The sequence below is a fragment of the Lontra canadensis genome, unplaced genomic scaffold (assembly GCF_010015895.1).
Source record: "Lontra canadensis isolate GAN:19392208 unplaced genomic scaffold, GSC_riverotter_1.0 scaffold16, whole genome shotgun sequence".
Taxonomy (NCBI): domain Eukaryota; kingdom Metazoa; phylum Chordata; class Mammalia; order Carnivora; family Mustelidae; genus Lontra; species Lontra canadensis.
In genome coordinates, this window is record NW_022631010.1 from 7965175 (window position 1) to 7989379 (window position 24205).

The 24205-nt window shown below is 47.8% G+C and overlaps 1 protein-coding gene across 6 annotated transcripts in view; it reads right to left on the reverse strand.

The window, feature by feature from the left end:
- Window positions 1-2540: 2540 nt before the first annotated feature.
- Window positions 2541-24205, reverse strand: part of RASSF2 (Ras association domain family member 2) — a 37851-nt gene continuing 16186 nt past the window's right edge. For 5 of the 6 annotated variants that reach the window (XM_032859121.1, XM_032859123.1, XM_032859122.1 and 2 more), the window contains 10 exons: window positions 15970-16060; window positions 13778-13853; window positions 11658-11809; window positions 9324-9418; window positions 7936-8096; window positions 7039-7140; window positions 6082-6133; window positions 5507-5628; window positions 3898-3995; window positions 2541-2865 (listed from right to left, as the gene is read on the reverse strand). In XM_032859121.1, coding sequence (XP_032715012.1) covers window positions 2796-2865; window positions 3898-3995; window positions 5507-5628; window positions 6082-6133; window positions 7039-7140; window positions 7936-8096; window positions 9324-9418; window positions 11658-11809; window positions 13778-13853; window positions 15970-16028 — 987 coding nt within the window. In that variant the 5' untranslated portion in view covers window positions 16029-16060 and the 3' untranslated portion in view covers window positions 2541-2795. The remainder of the gene's footprint in view (window positions 2866-3897; window positions 3996-5506; window positions 5629-6081; window positions 6134-7038; window positions 7141-7935; window positions 8097-9323; window positions 9419-11657; window positions 11810-13777; window positions 13854-15969; window positions 16061-24205) is intronic. The other variant, XM_032859125.1, reaches the window with a different exon arrangement.

Genomic DNA, 24205 nt, shown 5'->3' on the forward strand with positions numbered 1-24205 from the left:
GGGACCTAGTGGGTGGACGGCTAATCTGATCTCCTCTCTCTTAAACCTCACGTAGAATTCAAGCCTATCAGCCTGGAGCCCAGCGCACACATTCCTCACCAGCCCGCACAGGCAAGCCTGCTGCTTGTGCTTGTCAGTCCTTCCCCAAGATTCCCCTGCCCTCCTATGCCCCCCTTTAATTCTTCACCTGCCCACTCACGTGATCACTGAAAATGTGACCTTGTGCTTAATTCCACCAACACCCGGCAGAATGGGCCCCACGCCCCCCCCCCCCCCCCCCCCAGCCAGATGAGACTCAGGCTTTTCCTTCATTTGATCACCTTGTAACACAAGCCCCCCAGGAAAAGAAAGCCAGATGTGGCTAGCCTGCTTTTCACAAGTTAGGGAAAAAACCCTATAAATTGGCCTTTTGTTCCTCACCCGATTTCAGGTTCATTGCACGCAATTACATAAAACCACACAAATCAGTAGAGGAATTCAAAGCTGCAAAGCCATACGATACCAGTGAGAAAATCCGGCTCCACACCATGGAGAAGTGTCTCTGTTTCAGCCACTGCTATTTCAAAAGACCTTTCCAAAATTCCTGGTGGGGTTATTAGGATGTGAGAAATGATCTCCAAACAGGGTGGGCCAAGACGGAAAAGTACAGCCCGTGGTAAGGGGAATGTATCCTGTAAGATGCGATTTCCCCTGACTTTCACCTTGACACCCGCCCCCCCCAACCCCATCTTTAAGAGCCCAGGTCTACCCTACGTTTTGCAACATTTCCGTATTGAAGCGATTGTAGTGCTAGTGCAAATCAAAAAGAACTTTTATAAACCAGAAGTCGCCATCTAACAAAAGTTAGACGTTAGTCATCTGCTCTGTGGAAATTTTTCTGCCTAACCCACCAAGGAGAGTTATGGGACCAACACAGGCTTTGAACATTCAAAATAAAAGTAACTGGAAGAGAATTTCTTAGGTCATTTTCGCAAATGCAAAACTCAGGAAGTCTGTTTGCATTCACCAACCGGCTCTTTCCCAGCTCTAACAAAGGAAGCCTCTCCCCCTGCCCCCGGGGTTTTCTGTGCATTTTGCTGGGAGGCCCACCAAGGGGTATGATGGAGACTAAAGCCTCCGGATTTCCAGTCCACGCCCCATAGGGCTGGTGGCGCTGTCCCCAAAGAGGAGGTCGCCTTGCTAAGAGACCCCCGGCAAGATGCCAGGTGGCAGCACGCCATCTTTGTGAAAGTCAACAAGACCACAGCTGCGAGCCATCTAACGAGGCTACGGAAGCCACAGAAGGGAGCAGGGGGCAGGAGGGGGCAGGAATGGCTCTGCTGCAAGCACCCACCTTCTTTGCAGACACGGATCAGTGGCTCTCCTTCCGCCAACTGCCCGGTTCCCCAAACCTTTCTTGGAGAGAAGAGATGGGGACACCCTCCCACAACAAGGCTGAGACACCTGCTGCTCGGCGGAGCTCCCACCCTTGCCTGGTTGATCCTCTGCTCCCAGCATCTGTCTGTCCCTCTTCAAACTGTACCAACCACATTGATGCCCAGCTACCCAGTGGTCTTCCTGAGAGGAGACAGACTGTCCTACTCTTTCTCCCCCATTTGGGGTCTGTTCCAAAGATCACCCAGGTGCCTGCTCAGAGAAGCTCCACCCTCCACGTGCACCTGCATATGGCAGCCCAAAGAGCTTCCCTGAGCCCCACACTCAGTCAGTAGCAGGGTCCTCCTCATGCTTGGAGTCCATCTCCATGCATAAGTTGAGGGCAACTTGCAAGAATCCTATGGTTGGGAAGAAGAAACCCTTGGCCTTGACCTCAAACACATGGCTTCAGCTCCAAGTGCAGGGAGAGCCCTTGATGATGGGAAATGGGCTGGCCTCCCAAGCATCTGTCACTTCAGCAAGGAGCTTCTATGATTCCCTAAAGAGGGAAACTCTGGTCACCACCCAAGGACAAGTCCAGGTCTGGGCCATACTAGCCAGTTGGCCACGGAAAAACCCATGAAACATTTCCTTCGACTCAAGGAGGTGCCAAAGAGTTGGGGTTGGCCTCCACGGCATGGGGTTGGTATGCTGAGTGAGACATCAGTCTCTTCTCTTCTCCTAGGCATGGCCACAGAGGTGAGGACAGAGGCAGAATCCACACAGATCACATACATCTTTGTTATTTTAAACAAAGTTTCCAGTGTAAAAACTTGTGGGTTTATTGCATCTATCCCACAGATGATTTATCTTTCTCTTTCCATCCGACCTTCCCCAAGGGCATGGGGCGGCTATTTTGTTAATTTCCAATGCCCAGTCTTTCTAGACGTACGGGGAGGATCTCCACTAATATATAAATACCCCAAATGGTGAGTTTGCGGAAACCCCTTCCCTTCCAAACATGCGTGGCTGCTCCCTGGCCCTTGAGGGAAGACATCAATGTCAACCCCCCAGGTGGGTGCTGGTGGCTCGGAATTCAGTTCCATGTAAATATCAGGTAGGCACATGGATATGTACCATGTGTGCACATGCGCTTACTAGTGCATGCGTGTGCTCAAGTGCATACACACACACACGTTGGGTCCTTATAACAAAATTCAAAAGTCCTGTGAGTGAGAGAAAGGAGAGGAGCGTGGGGATCCGAGGATGGGGAGCTGTCTGCTGGCTTCTCCATCCTGCTGTAGGCAATGGATGGTGGTTCCGCAGGAGCTGGAGGGGTCTGTAGCTACACATTTCCATGGAAGGAAGGCTCCCAGCTTCCTGTGCGTCTTCTTGTGCCAGTGGCGGCCCCTGTGGCGTCTGGATCCCCTCCTTCATGTGGCTCAGATTGTTGCTGGGGTCTCGGCCATCTCTTCCAGCCTCTGCCGGATCATGAGCCGGAGCACAGTATACCTGGGGGCAGGAACAGCTACAATGGGCAGCAGAAAGCAACACATGCTCCCTCGTGATCTTCCCCCACAACCCGGGTTCCTGGGAGCCCCCTGTCAGTCCTTTCACTTCTATCAGTGGCCCAGCCGCCAGCCACCCTGTGTGGCCTGTGTTCATTTCCGCACCCAGAGGAGAGGAACTGAGCAGACCCAATCCAAACTAGACAATCAGATTACAGTAGCATTCAGTAAATGTTAACTGCTTTTGCGCGATCATCATTGTTAGAGCAAATAGAGCATTGGCGCTATTCTCCAGGGACAGAAATCAATCAATTGTTCTGCCGTATCCATGGAAAGCTGTCCACTTTATGAATAAATATGGCAAAAAAAAATTTAAAAATCATAAAATTCTCCCCAGAGAAATAGGGTGAAACAGGTGACGGGGATTGGGAGGTACGAACTTCCAGTTATAAGATAAAAAGTCACAAGGATGAAAAGTGGAGCGTCGGGAAGACAGTCAATAAAGTGTCAAAACATTGGATGGTGACAGATGGGGACTTCGCTTATCATGGTGAGCACTGAATAATGTATGGAACCGTTGCATCGCTATGCCAGACGCCTGAAGCAAATATAACACTGTATGTCAACGACACTACGATCATAAAATTTAAAAAAAAAAAATCCTCTCCAGAGAGAAGCTTTACTGGACTTTTCAAGCCAAATGTAATTTCCAGAAGAGAAGTGTTGAGAAGGAAGAAGGGTAGAAGAGAAGGATTTCGGAGGTAGGTAGCTCAGGCTACTTTCCACCACTAAGACAGCCTTCCTGAAATCCCCAGAACATTTTTCTGTCCCACATCAAAATTAGAAGCTGACCCAGGAAGCAGAGAGAACAACACACTTAAGCATTGTGTCCCCATCCGAGATCCACATGTGTCACAGGGAGCCCCTGGGAAGAAGGTCCCCAGGACCCAGGCCCACACAGCCACTCAGCACAGTCCCCGGGAGGCCCGGGGTCCCAAGAAGCCCAAGCAGCTGCCCCGGGGCCGGCCACACGTACTTGCGCATCAGTTTCTTGACTTCTCGATCTTCTTCCTCTTGGAGCTTCTGAATGAAGCTTTTTAGGACAGGCATCTCAAACTTTATGTACTGGGCCACCTGGGGAGGAAGAAATCCGTCTGGGGTGCGTGCACGCCCCATCCCAAACTTATTCCAATTCCTTTTGTTGTCTGTCTCATGCAAGGTGCAACGGGGAGGGAAACCTATTTCTGCACGGATCCAAGATTTCTTTAAAGGCTACAGTAGCCAAGCCCTGTTCATCTCACAGCTGGCACAGAGTTTGTGGTGACGGTCACTCCCTATCCGTGACACAGTCTTAGAACTTCTCATCTCTCATCCCATGTATCCAAATGCACGACAAGCTGCTATCCAACATGCAAAGCACTCTCTCGTGAGGCAGCGATGCTGAGAACACCTTAACCCCCAAGTCAATAGACCTGTACATTCTGCCCTATCGGGATTCAGGGACCCATGGCTCAGGACGATAATTTGCATTTGGAGTCTCACACGGGCATCCAAATGGGAACTTGCTCCAGAGAGGCCGTGGGGGTGAGGGTGCCCCCAGGTGAGCTGAAGTTAAAGCAGCTGTCCCCTTGCCTCCACAAGAATCCCCCTCCTACTTGATCAACTATTTTCCATGGGAAAAGCCTATTCATGTTGAGCTGCTCGTGGCTTGCTTTGGTTGATGGAACGTGTGTGGACATGATATAAGGTCCGTTTGAGTGGAGGTTTCAGAGGAGCTTATGAGGTTCAGTCTTGCATCTCGCCCTCCAGGCAGCTGCCCTGGGAAGTGTACCTCAGGAAGCCACTACCCCTCATACCTGGGTCTCGGACTGAGACGTGCCACACACATCTGAACTCAACCCCAGGCTGGGAGCAGAGCAGGCAGCCACCAGCCTGCGGTGCCCTGGGCAAGAAAGTGAACATTTGCTGTGGCAAGCAGCTAGGATTTGGAGATGTTTGTTATTGTAGCAAAAGCTGACTAATACACAAGATAAGGGAAAATCCCTGCCAACAGCTTCAAGTTGCTGAGAGAGGTCTGCAGAAACTTCTCAGCCCTTTACAATACCCTAGAAAGGTTGAAGACATTTACTCTTTCTGTGTAAACCACTTTGTGCCAGAACATTCCCTCAACAGCTCCCCCGGCGCACGCCCTCCGCCTAGCTTTTGTGTTCATTCTCCCGGCCTCATGACCATTCCTGCTTCAAGAAAACCTGGTATTAAAAGTAATAATAATAAAAGAAAAAGAAAGAAAAAATTAAAAATTAAAAAAAATTTTAATCGTAATAAAATGTTTCATTAAAAATAAAATAAATAAATACATTTAAAAAATAAATTTTAAAATTCAAAAAATAAAATAAATGAATTAGAATAAATAAAAATATTTAAATGTTAAAAATCAGAAATTTGAAAATGTTTTAAAGATGGAAAAAAGTAATAAAAAATAAAAAATAAATTAAACTTTAAGAAAGAAAGAAAAGAAAAGAAAACCTGGTATTGAGGAACGGCAGGTAAATGGGACTTGGTCCTTGGCCAGAAAGTCAAGCTGCATGTCACCAAGCAAATCTCCATCCTCCTGAGGACAGACCGCCCACCGGAAGGGGACTCACGTCGTAGGTGATCTCCTGCACCTGGTCCTTCTCCATAAGAAACACTTTGGAGACTTGCTCACACGGTCCCTGGAGGATTCGGGCAACCAGAGGGTAATCGGTGTTCTTCAGCTTCTGTTTCTCTGGAACCACACACACAACCAGGAACAGCCCTGAGTTTGGCCTGAGGACTTTCTCATCGTAAGAAGCGGCCAACTCAGGAGCCCGGATGGCCCAGGCCCCTTAGAAGATGTGGCCAGGTACGTCAGGAGACTGAATTGTGAATGAACAATTCTGGTTCAAAGCAACCATTCCTTCCCCGCTCTCCCTGACAAAACTACCAGGTTCCAACCCCTCTGTAAGACGCTACATGGGAGGAATCGGTTTCATCTACCTCTCGAGAAAATCCGGTCGCCTTTTAAATAAACAGTTAGGTTTTAGACCACCTACGGCCTTCCCCAGCGGACTCAGACAGTGACCCCACCAGCCTCAGGAGCAAACAACATTTGGAACTTTCCAAAGGCCAAACAACAAGGAAATGAGGCCGACTTGAGGGACGTAAACATTTTCAAGTACACTGTGTTTTTCAGACTTACCACCGCTGGTATGGACCACGTACAAAGCAAACTCCTCTGCGGAATTCTCGATCTGAATCAGAAACAAGAGATGCTTGAAGAGAGTGCGTATTTACATATCCTACCTCTGAGCCATTCCTTCTGGAACGTTGCAAAGCTAAATGGATTTTCGGTGCTTCTGAGGGGGAGCCATATCTCTCCAGCTCTCAGAAGGGATGAGAAGAGGGGCCGATCACAAGTCAATGAGAAGGATTCACCTTTTTGGCACCCTGCCAAGCACTGGGCGATATACTTGGCCCGTGTTAACTCATCTCATGTTCCCGACAGGCCCTCAGTGGGGTCCCGTGAACCCTCATTTTACAGAAGACGAAGGAGAAGCACAGGGAGCTTAAGTCACTATCTCGGCTCCTTTAATCAGCTGGTGACGGCTGGGGATTTGAACCCAGAGACCACCAGCTGACAGTGGCCTCAGGGAAAAATGGGGATCCCTGTCTCCTAAAGATTTCTTGTAAAGGGATTGTGTAAAACCTGCAGAGTAACAGGACTTTATGGACTCATGCACTAGAACTTGCACATGTACTGAAGTTCATTTTTCAGAATACGTTTCCCAAATGTGTTTCAAAAGCCAGTCTGTGCCTGGGCTCTAGGGTGTGTGCCTGGGGCCTGGGGTCTGGGGTCTGTGCCTGGGCTCTGGGCTGCTTCTCAGAATTCAGCGGACCAATCTCCTGCCATTTGCCAAAGAGTTTCCCTGGTCCTTGGGCTTCGGATTCAGTGGGTCTGCTTCAGGGCTGGAGACTGGGAAGCTGCTTGGCTAACAATCTCCCTTGGGATACTAATGCCACTGGGTCAGAAAACCCCAGGCCCCCTCGACCAGTGCCCCCCGCTTACTGCACACTCTCCACGGTCCCCCTTCCCACCTTGGGGGCGCCGCAGGCCCCTGTGCCACCCCTCCAAGGCCAGCCCGCGGAGGGAACTTGCCTTGAATTTGTTGAGCAGCAGCTTCAGGACCTGGGGGGTGGTCATGGTGCTGTTGATGCGGACGTTGGTGACGGAGCCGTAGGCTGGCGTGAACACCGATGTCTGTCAATAGAGGGAGACGGCTCAGGGTGGAGGTGGGGACAAGAGGGGACAAGAACTGGGCCCTAAAACCCAGGTGTCCCGGCCCCATGACCTGGGGTAAAGGGCACAGTGACAAGGGCACTCTCCCTGTGCACCCTGAGGGTCCCCCTCCTCCCCCACCCCACCCCAGAGAGCTGTGCCTAACTCCGGTTGTCTCCTCCACACTGTCCCCATGGGAAGCTGGAGGGGTCTGAGCTCAGCGAGGAGGGGGAACGGACCCAGTAAGGAAAGCCCTCTCGCCAAAGAAAACACGCACAAGGCCCCTTCTACTGTGACTTCAACGCAAGGGGTCTCTGACCCCTCCTGTGAGGCACATGCTTCTGGGGCTGGATTCAGACCAGGCAGTGGGAGGAAAGGAAGATCAGCTAGAATTGGCGGGGGGACGGGTCAGGTAGTGCACAGACACCCCCTGATTTGAGTCCTGCAGCCCTGCCTCAGTGGGTAGCACGCAGCTCACAGAAAAGTGAGACCACCCAGCAGCGAGAGGCCCACGGTATAGGAAGGGGTACATGTGGATTTTCCAGGGAAAATCTGATGTTTGTGGGGTCATCTCACCCACCACCCTATGGGGGGCTCTGATCTTGGGTTCCTCATCCCTCCCAGAGCCCGTGGAGCCTGCAGCCCACCCATGACCCAAGACGGAATAGCAAAACTTGGCTTCCCACTCGTCTGTAGCCTTGAGGTGGCCCCTGCCCAAGAAGAGGCCTTATTCCCTTGGGGCTACCCCCAGCCCCTCCCCTCCCCCATCCTCTCTACCTTGTGGTTGTAGAAATGGCCATTGATGGAAAAGCGGTGGCGCCTGATTCGTCTCTGGTCACCGGGTGTCCTCACGTTGCCACGGCGACGCACCCCAACATCACTGCGTGTGCGCATCAGCTGGGGGGTGTCTTCCTGCAGGGGCTTGAGGCCCCTGGAGTCTAAGAGGGAAGGGAGAGATGAGCTCCGTCTGCCCAGCCCAGGGTTGTGGCGGTTTGCACACAGTCCCCTCTTTGTGGCCAATGCTACCGTCGGTACCAGCCACGGCCTCCCCCTGAAATACATTTCATCAAAACAGTATTTCTTGCAGGGGCAAAAACCTATGGTATAATTTATGGAGAAGCAATACAGTGACAAGATTCAGAAGAGAGACTCGAGAGCCAGATTCCCAGGGCCAAATCCCAGCTCCACCATTGCCAGGTTTCACTAACCCCTCTACGCCTCAGTTCCCTCATCTATAAAATGGGCATACTAATAGCACCCCCATCACGGGGTTGTCGTGAGGGTTTCCTGAATTAATTCACGCAAAGCACTGAAAATAGTGTTTGGCACAGGAGAAGCATGACATAAGGACCTGACAGTACTTATCAAAATTACAAATGCTCATAGCCTCAGACATAGACACTCCACTTGAACGCATCCTACAGACATGACAAATGTGTGAAATGACACGTGTCCAGGGCCACTAACTGCCATTTGTCACAGCAAAAGACTGGAATGACTTCAACGTCCATCAGCGAGGAGCGATTCAGCTCTCGTTTTCTCCACACAGTGGAACACAGCTGGATAAGAAGGCCAAAGTTCTTTACGGATTTGTGTGGAACACTCCTCAAAACAAACCAACAGAAACAGGGATGTGCAGAAACAGAAAAGAGGAAGAAAAGAAATGACCTCCGGGACGCCTGGGTGGCTCAGTTGGTTAAGCAGCTGCCTTCGGCTCAGGTCATGATCCCAGCGTCTTGGGATCGAGTCCCACATCGGGCTCCTTGCTTGGCAGGGAGCCTGCTTCTCCCTCTGCCTCTGCCTACTACTCTGTCTGCCTGTGCTCGCTCGCTCACTCTCTCTCTCTAACAAATAAATAAATAAAATCTTAAAAAAAAAAACAAAAAAAAAAAAAAAACAAAAAAAGAAATGACCTCCAACCATAAAGGCGTGTTGCTGTGTATTTGCTTTTCCCTGTCTAGAATACCTCAGAAAGAATGCCTTCGAGGATTTTCCAAGGAGGGAACCACTTGTGGTGGGGAGGAGAAATGGGGGAACTTCCGACTGCCTCCTTTGAACACTCGTTAAATCTCGAACCATGTGACTTTTATTAATTCCATTCACAGCATCTAGATCACATCAGTCCTCCCAAAGGTGAGCCCAAAGTGGGACCCTTCCTGCCTCATCTGTACCTGTGGGGCTCGGTGTCTGCTCGCCCTCGGGCGGGGCATCCGCTTCTGAGATCTGAATGTTGGGCACGGTGAGGGGCTTCAGGATGGTGCTGGGGAGAAAGAACACAAAACGGAGACTGGTTCAGTCCCTGCAGGGGGACCCTCCCTCTCCTGCAAGAGCACTTGGCCTGGGCCGGGCTGGGGACCAGCACAGCCCCGTGCGGGCGGCCCGTGAAGCTGGCCCCGCTCCAGGGCTGAGCACTGGGAGAGGAGGGGGTGTTCTGGAGAAGATGCTTTTTCCCAGCATCCGCTCCAGCACAAGCCCCTAGTTCATCAAGCCCGGGATGGAGAACACCAAAGAACAAAATCCAGGTGTTGTCTGCACTATTTCTGAGCACATACAGGTTCTACGGCGTATTTGGAAAACCCTGTAACAATGAGCATTTGCTTCTCCAGACAAGATTCCAGTTCAGATCCTTTTCTGTTGGAGGAGTAACTCAGAAATTGCTTCTGGCATCTTCAAGGAGGAGAAGCACAATACATTGGCTGCCCACGAGGGTCAGAGCAGCGTTGGAAAGGCCACTGACGATAGTGTCCTTGGGGTTGCCAGACGGGATGCTCAGCCAAGCTGGACCCCACACAGCCAGCCTGAGCAGAGGCCCGGATAACTGGCAAATGACCCAAAAAGAATAATGACTGCAACTCAGAGATGCATACTCCAAATCAACAGGAGATTTGAGCAGAGAGGAGAACCATATTTAACCCATTAGGACCATTCCATAGTAAGAAGAGCATGGGCTCCCTGGGATCCAGTCGAGATGGGACTTAGGATCCGGGGATGACAGTTTTAAGGGAAGACAATAAAAACTGAAAATCTGGAAGGACTCCCCACTGTGGTCTAACTCTGGACTTCTGACCACAGACTGGAGCTGGGGAGGGCGGCTCCCACCGCCCACTCCCTTACCGCAGCAGAAACTGGTCTCAGCCCACTTCTTAGCCCAGTGGCCCAGGTATTTGCTTGATTCTAGCCGGCATTGGGGATGACATTCATTACCGTTCCTGACAACCCGCTCAAAAGCCCTGACGGGTTTCAAGAACTAGCCAAGCCCAGCTTGATGTTGCAGGGAAGGGAGGAGAAATGAGTGTGCGGAGTGAAGGACGCGCCAGCAGGTTTAGCCAAAAATCATGCAGTCAACGGTATTCTCAAAATCCCCTCGTGGAGGGGACGCAATGGAACACAGCCTGGGTGTCGTCCAGCTGCGGCCATGGAAAGGGTTTGGCCCGCAGGAAATCCAAGAAGGCAAAAGGGCTGAAATCAAATTAGAGCGTGAAACTAGCCAAGGAGATGAAGCCCGAGAACCTTGACCAGACATCCCAGCAGCCGATGGGACGGGCGACTTCTCTCCTAAAATTCTCTGGGAAAGAAAGCACATCAGCTCCAGGGCTTGGCCACCATGTAGGCGTCTCTCAACTTTAGAGAAAGATGGATTTGGCTGCAGAGTTGAGCAGAATTCCAGTGTGTCCAACAGAGACGGCTTAGGTCCGGTTGAAAACAGAAAACACGTCACCGTGGTTTTGGCTGGGAGGTCAGCACACATCCCCCACACTCTGGCCTCAGGGCAGCACCAGCCAATTTGGGGATGGAACACAGCCGGTCACTGATACCCAAAACTGAAGTCCCTGAAGGAAGTCCCAGCGGAGAGGGCAGGCCTCAAAACATGGCACTTGGCTACTCAGCTGGCAGCAGAGGGAGGGGGCAACCAGTCTTGGGCTTTGCAGACCTTGCAGTGGGAATCCAGAGGAGGGAGCCTCCCAGACTACTGACTGTCACACTGTCACCCAGCTCCGGGTGTGGCCTGAAGGAAGCAGTCCCCTGGCTGGCCTCGCAGGAGCGGTTTGGACAAGGTATGATGTTCCTTTTCTTCTTCCAGGTTCCTCCACCCCAAGTCATGGAAAGCTTTGGAGACAAGGTTCAAGCCCTTGCTGTCTCCAGAGCAGGGTCACTCTATAAGGAGTGGTCCCCATGGGGAGATGCCGGGGCCGGCTGTCCATTAGAAATCTGTAGGTGAGGCCCAGCTCACCACGAGCTACACCCCCTCAGAGACTCAGAAATTCTCTGTGAGGGAGGACGCAGCGTTTCTCCCCTCTGATGTGGTGACAGGCACAGTGGCCTGATCACACCAACACCTGCTCCTTCCTCCTCCTCCTAAGCCCAGAACAGGTACATAGTGTAGGTGGGGAGAATGGGGGCCAGGGTCAAGGCTTGCTGGAAGAAGGTGGCATTTCTCTGCTCAAGGACATTTAAGAACAGAACCCCAGTCACCCCCAGTCCCCTCTCTCTTCACTCACCCCTGCGCCCCCAAGTTACAGCCAGAGTGCCAGGAGGAAGAGGACGGCGGGGGACGAATGCGCTCATTGTCATCCTGCATCTGTAGACGGATGGGCCGGCGCAGCCCCCAGGAGATGTTCAGCAGCCCCTCCACAATGAACTCGTCTTCCTCCTGCCCACAAAGCAATTGGCACCGTGAGCCAGCCCTGAAAACCCCGCAGAAGCCAGCAGCACGTCCAGGGACAATGGACAGCGCCCCTGACGCGTCCTGGCTGGGCGCACCCAAGTTACACCTGCAGGCCAGCTCTGAGACACACCCCACCGCAAACGACCCCTGACGCCCTGAAGACGACCTCAAGGTCAACACAAAAGTTGCCTTGAAATCAAGCACATGTGTGTCAATTATAAAAATGGTGGGGGGTTTTTTTGTTTTGTTTTTATACTTTAAAGAAAGAAGAAGACATCTCTTAGCGTGAGATGAGCCTTGCTAACAGAAGTCAGAGCCAGATTCTCGAATTAGCTACTTTCCCCTCCCCCACCATGGGAAGATATGTCTTTAGCTAGAACATATGCTTACCAATCTGACCTGCTAGATGAAGGAGATCTGCAGTAACATTTCCCCAAGTTTGTTCTATCGAATACTAGCTCCTCTCGCAGATCAACCATTCCCTTAAATAGGGTGTCAGGCGATCATGAGCTGGGAGAGGATATGTTCATCAGATTTCTTACCAGCATAACATCCCAGAGCCTTTAATTAGCTAATGTGCTACATTATGGCTCTCCAAGAGGTGAATAAGTCCTCTAAGAATTCCAAATTTATACTCAAGGGTGGTTGACTGCTAACAAGTTAAACATCAGACCCTTCTAAGGGCATCGGTGTGTTTTGTCTCAAAGAACTGAATCATTTATTATAATGAGTCTCTATGTAATCATAGAGCATTCTGAAAATTTATTCTATAAGACACACTGCTGAAAAGCTATCCAAGGACCAAAATTTTACAAATGGCTGAGCCACTCACTACGAGAAGCTTTAAGGGCAGTGCCTAAAAGGGTCAGGCCTTTTAGAGGGTCTCAGAAAAACCTACAGCAGTCAGACCTGGGCCACGGCTACGTCTTCGGGATGAGCCACATGGATGAAGAGGACACCCGGCCAACAAACAACTGACCCAGATCCCAGGATCATCAACAGAGAGGAGGAAAGAGCCAAAGATGGCAGGAGAGGAGGAGAACAACTTTCAGGCTGGTAGGGGTCTTGGGGGGAAAGGCTTTAGGTAAGAGCAGACCGTAGAGAGGGCCTTCTACCTGGTAAAGCCTGAGGCTGGCATGCCTACTGTTACATAGTATGATTTTAGGACAGGATTTAACCCACAGTAGGACTTTGCCTACATGGACTGGTTTGAGGGACACAGAAAAGGCCACTGCATCTCACATACTCTCCCCAACGAGCCTGCCCTTGTAGCTGAAATTCTACCATCTGATATCTGTTTCTGTGGATTGAATCGCCATGGCTTGATGAGCTGAAAATGCGTTTAGAAGGTATTACACACATCTTATCAGCCTAGAACACTTGAGTATAAATTACTCCACCTGGCTCCTCCATAACTTACCATCTACCCGATAACAGGCTTTAACGGAAATGGATACGGGATGAGTAAGCTTAGATTCAGGCTGGGGGCCGGGAGAAGCCGGACGGAGAGCAAAGGGCATCCCAGGAAGGCACCCGAGGAAGACCACTGCAGTCATACAGAAGGGCCAAGTGTTTCCACACCTAACTGACTGATGTGGGCCCAGTTTACACACAGAGGACTGGGTAAGATTCCTGAATTGCCCAAGAAGAAAGAGCCTGCTTGAGAGCCATGGGAAAGGATCATTTCATGAACATCCCCTTTGAAAGACCCCCCTCTGAAGCAGAGGCTAGCCCAGGCTCACATCCCCAGGAATATCTCTGGAACAGAAAAGCTCATCCTCATTAGAACAAAACAAGACTGGGGTCTCCTTCCAAAGAACTCCAGGGGCTCCCGCTAACATCCTCAATGAGAGACCACCCCTGGGTGGGGGTAGGAGAGGCAGGGACCCCAAGACCCCAGAGACATGGAGACAGACTGGGCTGGCCCACAGGCTTTCCCCGCGGTCTCCTTACCTCACGGTGTCGGAGCTGCAAATTCTGGCCTTCATAGTACAAATTGTAGGTCTTCAGATGAAGGAGAAGTTCGTTCCTTAGGGCAAGCAAGATACAAAAGGTGTGACATTCGCAGCTGAAGACACTTGTAATGCACCTGTTCCCTCTTTTCTCACCTCCAACCTGGCCTTCAGCTGCCCAGGCTGGGTGTCCATCCACACATGCGTACACACACACACACACACAGCCACCACCCCCATCTCCATTTTCCCCAGGATCAAGGTCAAGAACAGATCCCACCTAGAAGAGACTGAGTGCAATGAACAATTACAGCAAACCCAGGCTCGCAGCTCTGACAACACTCCCCAAACCAAACTCCACACGCAGTCCTTGGTGAGGCGAGATTCACAGAGGCAAACACACGACTAAGTCCACGTACAAGGCTGCTGGGGCCCCACTATCTTTTCTTCCTCACCCCTGCTGTGAGGACAGGGCAATCAATATAGGCTTTCGGGAGACTCAGGAACTTCTAGGCTTTGCAGCAAGTTAAAAGGGACGGTCTGGACCCACTGACTAATGCTTCAGAGACATGACCTTACAGCGTGTTTAAAAACTCACAAATTCCTGTCAACAGCGCAGAGGATGAATAAAGGAAGCTGTAGTCACACGGTGGAATGTTACATAGTAACAAGAATATGAATGAGCCACAGCCCCCACGGATGGATCTCACAGACGTTCGGTTGAGGAAAAGATGCCTGACTCCAAAGGCCACGTATTATATGATCCCACGTATATAGAGTTCAAAATGGGTGTTAGAATTCCGGATAGCAGTTCACCTTGGGGAGCAGTGACCACAAGAGGGCAGGAGGGGATTCTGGGCCCTGGCAATATTCTGTTCTACAAGCTTTTATCTTTTTATTCTATTCTAAGTGCTTTCAAGTTTATTAAAAAAAAAAAAAAAAAAAATTGGGGTCGGTGCTTGGCTGGCTCCGTGGGAGGGGTGTGTGACTCTTGATTTCAGGGTCGTGAGTTCAAGCCCCATGTTGGGTATACAGATTATTTAAATAAATAAAATTTTAAAAAATGTTTTCTTAACTTGCAAATTTCCCTCTGAAACCCTATATTAGCCTCCTTTGCTGTTAAATCCTGGTTTTCAGGTGGCCCCTGGAAACACAGCTCTACTGAACGAGAGAGAGCAAGGACTTCCCACCTTTGTGATTTGGACGAGGCCTCATCCAACTTGAAGAACAATATACTCCAGTTTTATCTGAAGGTGCATGCTAGTGCCTGAGGGCCGGGAAGGCAGGGGCTTGAAGACATCGCCCTGTGCTCTTGCCTACTCTCAGGCAAAATTTGGACTCTCTGAATGCTGCCATTCAGTGGAGCGATTTGGGGCCACACCAGAGGTCAGAGCTGGCTTGAAATTCTAAGAAGCTCCTGACAAGTTAAACCTAGAAAAATCGGAGTCATTCTATGCAAGCCTAAATGAATTAGTTGAAAAATGTGACTCCAAATAACCTAACGCAAAAGCTGCTTGGGACTTTTGAGCACAGAGATCTAAAATGACTGGCCAGTCAGTCGAGGGCCCTGGAGAAATCCCTCAGTGAAGCAGTAAGAACGAGCCACAGTTCACACAACTGCGTGTCTGTATGTGGCCAAATATGTGTAAAGGAATTAAAACAATTTGGCCTCAGATGAGTTAAACATTTAGGTCAGATAGAGAGCATTCAGTATGAGCGAATCCCTGTGCTGGATAGAAAAATCTATTCTCAAACTTATCATTTGAAAAAGTCCATTTTGGCTCCCATTAGCAAAAAAAATCTGAGCTCAAGAGATTTGAGTGCATATAAAGCCATAAGACTGTCTCTTTCTGTTCAGGGGTCACCTGTGTCCATTCTGGCCAGACCCCCAGCTGCACAGGGATATGACCCAGCGGGGACTGCCTCAAGGGACACCACAGACAGCACAAGGGGCAACCACCATTAATTCCTCCTTCCAGGACACCATCTGTGTCTTGAAGGTCCCCTTTGCTTCGCTGTCCATGGCTAGACCCAAGGCTGTGTTTTAATCTAGAGCACCAACCTTGCTGTGCTCCCTACTTCCCACACACGGGAGCCCCTGCCACCCATGGGCAGAAGAGGCTCTCCTGCCAAGGGCTTCCATCCACGCGGGACTGGCCACTGGGGGCACAACACTAAAGCCAAAAATCTTACTTGGAGATGTATTTATCTTGTCCGCACGGGACGAGGGAGGTTTGGTGACTGTAGTCCATTCTTCTGTTCTCTTTTCATCAGAAGGGGAGACCTATGTTTGAAAAAAGACAGAGGTCAAAGTCAAGTTGGGTCCTTAGGGATGCAGAACTTGGGCCAGGGGAGGGGGCACATGGCTCTCTGTTCCCACCCCAGATCCACAGCTTGGGCAACCCAATGCTGACCCAGGGCTAGTGAGATACCACACTGCTGGCTGCTGCCTCTGCTTGGCACAGCCTCTGGGGAGAAAAAAAACACCCAAAGGGGAGATTGACAACCCTTGGAGGCCCCCAAAACAAATGCTCCAGTCACTAAGAATGTTTGATGCCCAAGGTGGTCCCAAGGGTGACCAACGAGTTTTCCCTGAAGAGAACTTCACCACGCAGAATAGAGATGTGTCTGTCACGGAAGACTCGAACTCCACTAAGGTACGCTAGAGACTGGCCAGCCACCTAAAAATGCCCAGACAGAGCTGGGCGCAATGAATCTAGCATAGACACCTACAGTCGCCATTAAAATAGGATAAGGTTAAAGGCAGTTAATTACCTGGGAAAATGACAACATGTTATGGAAACAAAGGTTACAAAACCATGAGTTCAATTTTGTTTAAAATATATGTAAGCCTAAAATATGTTATTTTACATTAATACGAATGGGTATAAATATTCAGATATTCAGATATATATGTCAGGGTTTCTCAGCCTCAGCACTGTCGACATTTGGGCTAAAACATTCTTTGTTGTGCAGACTGTCCTCTGCATCGGAGGGCACTGTTAGCAGCATCCCGGGCCTCTATCCACTGGATGCCAGCAGTACCACCCAGTCATGACGATCAAAAATTACCCAGTGTCCCCTGGGGGCTAAACGTCCTCCAGTTAGGAATCCCTGGCATGTGTCTATCTGAATATAAAGGAATGAAGGATTGGCTCTCTCTGGGGAATGACATTACCCCAAAGTTTTTTCCAACATTTTATTATGAGAATTTGCAAACATAAAGATGAAGAAGACAATGAACAGCCATGGATATATGCTTATTCTACCCCTAACATTTGCTGGGGTGCCTGTTGGCTCAGTCAGTTAAGTGTCTGCCTTTGCCTCAGATCATGATCCCAGGCTCCCAGGATCAAGCGAGCCCCACACTGGGCTCCCTGCTCAGCGGATGGTCTGCTTCTGCTTCTCCCAATCCCTCTGCCCCTCCCCCACACTCGTGTTCACTCTCCCATGGTCTTCTCTCTCTCTCAAATAAATAATCTTTAGGGTGCCTGGGTGGCTCAGTGGGTTAAAGCCTCTGCCTTTTGGCTCAGGTCATGATCCCAGGGTCCTGGGATCGAGCCCCGAATCAGGCTCTCTGCTCAGCAGGGAGCCTGCTTCCTCCTCTCTCTCTCCGCCTGCCTCTCTGCCTACTTGTGATCTCTCTCTGTCAAATAAATAAATAAAATATTTGAAATAAATAAATAAATAATAGTCTTTAAGAAAAATTACTCTCCTTATCACACAGCTGTCCAGCTATACATTCCTTTATCTATTCAACAATCCATCTTATTTTTTTATGCATTTCAAAGTAAATTACAGATAAAACAAGTTTCATAACTTAAGATTGAGATCATACCAAGTATCTTCTCCAACCACGGTGGTATGAAACTAGAAATCAATAGGAGGAAGAAAACTGGAAAATTCATGAATATGTGGAAATTGAACAACATGCTCCTGAACAACCAATGGGTCAAAAAGGAAATCAAAATGGAGGTCAAAAATATCTGGAAACAAACAAAATGGAAATAGAGCATACCAAAAGTTATGGGATACAACAAAAGCGGTTCTAAGAGGGAACTTTATAGCAATAAACACCTACATTTAAAAAAGAGAAAGATCCCAACAACCTCGAGGAACTAGAAAAAGAATAAACTAAGCCCCAAATTAGAAGAAGGAAGGAAATAACAAAGATCAGAGCAGAAATAAACGAGAGACCAGAAAAACAATAGAAAAGATAAGTGAAACTAAGCTGGTTTTTAGAAAGGATGAACAAAATTGACAAACATTTTGCTGGACTAAGAGAAAAAAAACAAATAAACAAAATTAGACATGAAAAGGAGACATTACCACTGACACCAGAGAAATGCTAATCATCTTAAGAGACTACTATGAACAATTATATGCCAATAAATTGGATAACCTAGAAGAAATGGATACATTTCTAGAAACATATAATGTACCAAGATTGAATCATGAAGAAAAAGAAAATCTGAATAAACCAATAATGAGTAAGATTGAATTAGTAATCAAAAACTTCGCAGGTTTTGAAAAGAAAAGCAAAGCCTGGGACCAGATGGTCTCACTGGTGAATTCTACCAAATATTTAAAGAAGAATCAATACCCAATCCTTCTCAAACTCTCCTAGAGAACCGAAGAGGAAGGAACACTCCTAAACTCATTTTATGAGGCCAGTGTTACCCTGCTACCCACAGCCAGGTAAACATACCACCAGAAAAAGAAAACTACAGGCTGATATACCTAAAAAGAGTGAGTGTAAATGTAAAGATTCTCAACAACTAGCAAAGCAAATTCAACAATACATGAAAAAGATCATACAACATGATCAAGTTGGATTTACCCCTGGGATACAAGGATAGTTCCACACATGGATATCATATATGATTACCTCAACAGATGCAAAAAAAGCAATTAATAAAATTCAATATCCTTTCATAACAAAAACTCCAACCATTTAGGTATAGAAGGAATATGCCTCAACATAATAGAAGACAGACATGAGAAGCCTACAGCTAACATTGTACTCAACAGTGAAAACCTGAAAGCTTTTATTCTGCAACCAGGAGTAAGACAAGGGTGTCCACTTTCACCACTCCTATTCAACACAGTACTGAAAATCCTTGCCAGAGTCTTCAAGCAATAAAAATAAATAAAAGGCATTCGAGTCAAAAAGAAGAAGTAAAATTGTCTCTGTTTGCATAATATGATCTTATACATAGAATATCCTAAGGACACCATGGGGCCCCTGGGTGGCTCAGTCAGTTAAGCGTCAACTCTTGATTTTGGCTCAGGTCATGATCTCAGGGTTGTGAGATTGAGCCCTGAGTTGGGCTCCGCTCTCAGTGGAGAATCTGCTTCTCTTCCTCTCCCTCTGTCTCTCCCCTGACTCATACACACTCACTCTCTCTCTAAAATAAATAAATCTTTTTTTAAGAATCTTAAGGATTTTTCCAAAAAACTGTTAGATTTAATCAATGAATTCAGTAAAGTTGCGGCATACAAAATCAGCATACAAAAATAGTTGTGTTTCTATACACTAACAGCAAACTATCTGAAAAAGAGATTTAAAAATCCCATTTACAATAGCATCAAAAAATATAATTCTTAGGAATAAATTAACCAAGTGTGTGATAGATCTTCACACTAAAAGTTGAATGATACTGATGAAAGAAATTGAAAAATAAATAAATAAATAAATAAATGGAAAGATATCCCATGTTCATGGATCAGAAGAATATTGTTAAAATGTCCATACTACCCAAAGCCACCTTTTGATCAACGGAATCCTTATCAAAATTCCAATGGCATTTTTCACAGAAACAGAAAAAATAATCCTGAAATCTATAGGGAACAACAAAAAAACTCAAACAGCCAAAGCAATCCTCAGAAAGAACAAAGCTGGAGGCATCACGCTTCCTGAATTCAAACTGTACTACAAAGCTATAGCAATCAAAACAGCATGATGCTGGCACATAAACCAATGGAACAGAATTAAGAACCCAGCAATAAACCCATGCACATGGAATTAATATTTGAGAAGGGAGCCAAGAATATTCAATGAGGGAAGAATAGTGTCTTCAATGAATGTTGGCAAAATTGGAAACTCACATGCAGAAGAATGGCATTAGACTCCTATCTTATACGAATCACAAAAATTAACCTGAGGGGCACCTGGCTGGCTGAGCCAGTACAGCATGCAACTCTTGAGGTCATGAGTTCAAGCCCCATGTTGGGTGTGGAGGCTACTTTAAAAAAAATTAACTTGAAATGAGTTAGACTAAATGTAAGACCTGAAATTGTAAAACTCTAAAGAAGAAAACAGAAATAAAGTTCCTAGGCACTGGTCTTGGCAACAATTTTTTGGATATGACACCCAAGTCATGAACAACAAAAGAAGAAATAAGTAAGTGGGACTACATAAAACTAAAAAGCTTCTGTACAGCAAAGGAAACAAAGAGCAAGATGGAAAGGCCACCTACAGAATGGGAGAAAATATTTGCAAACTATAAATCTGGTAAAGGGTTACTATCCAAAATATATAAGGAACACAGAGAACTCAATAACAAAAGAAACCCAACAATCCAATGAATAAATGGGCAGGGAAACCGAATAGACATTTTCCCAAAGAAGACATACAAGTGAACAACAGCACATAAGAAGATGCTCAATAGCAGGTTGTTAGGGAAAAGCAAGTCAAAATCACATTATCACCTCATTTGTGTTAGAATGGCTAGGTATCAAAAAGACACGAGATAACAAGTGTCAAGAATGTGGAAGGATAGGGCACCTTGTGCACCACTGGTGGCAATGTAAAATGGTGCAGCCAATGTGAACAACACTACAGCAGTTCCTCAAAGAGTTAAAAATAGAATTACCATATGATCCAGCAACTCCACCTCCGGGTATATACCCAAAAGAACTGAAAGCAGGATCTTGAAGAGATATTTATACATCCACATCTATAGCAGCATAAAACACAACAGCTGAAAGATGGAAGCCACTCAAGTGTCCAATCAACATATGAATGGATTAGCAATTCATGTTAGACACATACCATGGAATATTCTGCAGCCTTAAAAAAGAAGGGGATTCTAACACATGCTACAACATGGAAGAACCTTGAGGACATTCAGCCAAGTGAAATAAGCCAGCAACCAAAGGACAAATACTGTGTCATGCCATTAATAGGAAGTCTCCAAAGTAGTCAACATCATAGAAACATAAGGCAGAAATTTGATTGCCAAGGCTGGGGAGGAGCAGAATTAGTGTCTAAAGAATAGAGTTTTAGTTTTGCAACATTAAGCATTGCATGGATGGATGGTGGTGTTGCTAGGGCAACAATGGGAATGTCCTTAATGCCACTGAACTATGCACTTAAAAATGATGAAGTTGATACATTTCATGTGTATTTCACCATGATATAAAAGAGAATGAAAGAGGGAGGCAGAAAAGCCAGTGTGATGGTGATACAATGTGAAAAGGACACAATCTGTTGTTGCTGGCTTTGAAGCTAGAGGAAGAGGGTCACAAATCCAAAGAACATGGCGGCCTCTAGAAGCTGAAAAGGATGAGCAAATGAATTTTTCCCTAGGTCCTCTAGAACACAGCCTTGCTGATACCTTGATTTTAGCCCAGTGAGACCCTGTAGGTACTGACCTAAAAAACCCTAAGATCATAAATTTGTGTTGTTTTAAGCTGTTATATGTTGACACTTTGTTAAAGGAGTCGCAGGAGACAAATACAAGAGGCCACCTAATAAAGGGGGCATTGGTGCAGGGAGGGGAGTTGAAGTCTGAGTTTCGTTCTGGAAACTCAGTTCCCAACTGTGTACCCAAAAGTGGTATCCTAAGGACACAGTCATTCTCTCTAAGTTCTAAATTTTAATTTCTTGATTTTTCCTAAAAGGAAAAAAAAAATCATAAAAATTGGGAGTTCAGGGGTGCCTGGGTGGCTCCGTGGGTTAAGCATCCAACTCTTGATCTCAGCTCAGGTTTTGTTTTTGTTTCTGTTTTTAAGACTTATTTATTTATTTTACGGAGGGGGCAAGAGAGAGCTCACACAAGCAGGAAAGAAGGGCAAAGGGAGAGGGAGAGAAAGCTTCAAGCAGACTCCACGCTGATCAGGGAGCCTGACATGGGGCTCAATCCCAAAACCCCGAGATCATAACTGGAGCCGAAACCAAGAGTCAGAAACCAAGAGTCAGACGCCTAACCGACTGTGCCACCCAGGCACCCCCTCAGCTCAGGTCTTGATCTCAGGGTGATGAATTCAAGCCCTGCACTGGGCTCCATACTACTTAAAAAAAAAAAAAATCAGAATACATATGTACTTCGAAGAAGAAGAAGAAGGAGGAAGAGGAAGAGGAAGAGGAAGAGAAGGAAGGAAGGAAGGAAGGAAGGAAGGAAGGAAGGAAGGAAGGAAGGAAGGAAAAGAACGAAAGAAAAAGGAAGGGGAAAGGGAATCAGACTGGTAAGAAAGTTTTATGTTTTTTTAAGTGATAATTACCCATAACTAGTCAGTGCCCACTTTTTAAAAAAGTATCTGTTCTAAGAGAAAAACAGAGCAGGAGGCAAACCAAAAGAGACTCTTAACTAGGAAACAAACTGAGGGTTGTTGGGGGTGGGGGATAGGGTAACTGGGTGATGGGCATTAAGGAGGGCACTTGCCGTAATGAGCACTGGGTATCATACGCAACTGATGAATCACTGAATTCTACCTCAGAAACAAGTAATACAGTATATGTTAATTAAATTGAATTTAAATTTAAAAAATGGGAAAAAAGTCCCCTTCCTATGAAGGTTTATTTATTTATTTATTTTTTATTTGACAGAGAGAGAGACCACAGCAGGGGAAACAGCAGGCAGAAGCAGAGGGAGAAGCAGGATTCCCACGGAGTAGGGAGCCCAACGAGGGACTCGATCCCAGGACCCTGGGATCATGACCTGAGCAGAAGGCAGCCGCTTAATCCACTGAGCCACTCAGGCGCCCCTATGCAGGTTTAAATGCACACATTTCACAATCACTTCTCGTGTGCCTGACATGTATGTGCCTTTTGCCCTTACTGATGGTGATTCAACAGCAAAGAGAACAGGCACAGCCCCATCCTCAAGATGCAGTAAGAGATGGATAACAGGAGACTGTTCTAGCAAGGGAAGCAGGTGCTAGGGCAGCACACAGAAGGGCACCTAATCTGGACATGTGTGGGGTCCCAGGAGCTTTCTTTCTTTCTTCCTTTTTTTTTTTTTTTTTAAGATTTTTTATTTATTTATTTGACAGAGATCACAAGTAGGCAGAGAGGCAGGCAGAGAGTGAGAGGGAAGCAGGCTCCCTGCCAAGCAGGGAGCCCGACGCGGGGCTCGATCCCAGGACCCCAGGATCATGACCCGAGCCAAAGGCAGAGGCCCTAACCCACTGAGCCACCCAGGCTCCCCTCCCAGGAGCTTTCTGAAGGAAGCATTGTCTAGGCTGAGGCCTCCGGGATGAGAAGGAACTGGCAGAAGTTTAGGGCAGACTGGTCCAGATGGAAGCCACACGTATCCCAGAGCTGTGCAGAATGGGGGAGGAGGGTGCATCTGGGACCTTGACCATGTCAAGGAGTTCGAGGTGCCACAGGAGGTATGGTAGGCTGAATAATGGACCCAAAGGTACCCAGGTCCTAATCTAGGGAGCCTGTGAACATTACCTTGTACAGTACAGGGAACCCCCCAGGTGTGATTAAGTTAAGGTTCTTGGAATAGGGAGACCATCCTAGGTTACCTGGGTGGGCCCTGAATGTAATAACACGTGTCCTTATAAGAGAGGCAGAGGGAGCTTCTGGAACACCAACCCCAGCAGAGAGACAGAGAGACGGGAAGGTGCTAAGCTGGATGAGGATGGAGGCACACAGCTCGCCCAGTCAGAACAGGCAAACAAATGATTTCCCTGCCCCCCGCCCCCCAGAGCCCTCCTGACATCTGTGTTTGGGCCGGATGAAACCCATTTCAGACCTCTGGCCTCCAGAATGTGAGAGAGTAAATTTGTTGTTTTCAACCACCCCGTCTAGGATGGCGTTTACAGCCGCCCTCAGGAGACCAGGGGAGGGTGTGATCCGACTTGAATTTTGGAACAGCTGGCCCACACAGTCTACTTTGAGAAAGGATTGTGGCAGAGAACAGAGGCAGGGGGACCCCGGAGGGGCCTGACCCGGGGAAGGGGGCAGATTCACAGCGTCTATAGGATTTAAAGAGGCAGAAGGAAAAGTAATGATAACACCAGCAAAAAGATATGGAAAAGGGTCCAAGGCCAGAGTCACCGTGGGGATAAGGGCAGAGTCCAGGATGATGCAGGGCTGGGGGGTGGTGTCACATTCGCATGTAGCAAGCTGAGGAAAAGGGGCTGACTTTGAGACAGGCCCACGGAACCCTTTGGGGCAGAAGACAACAAGCATAGC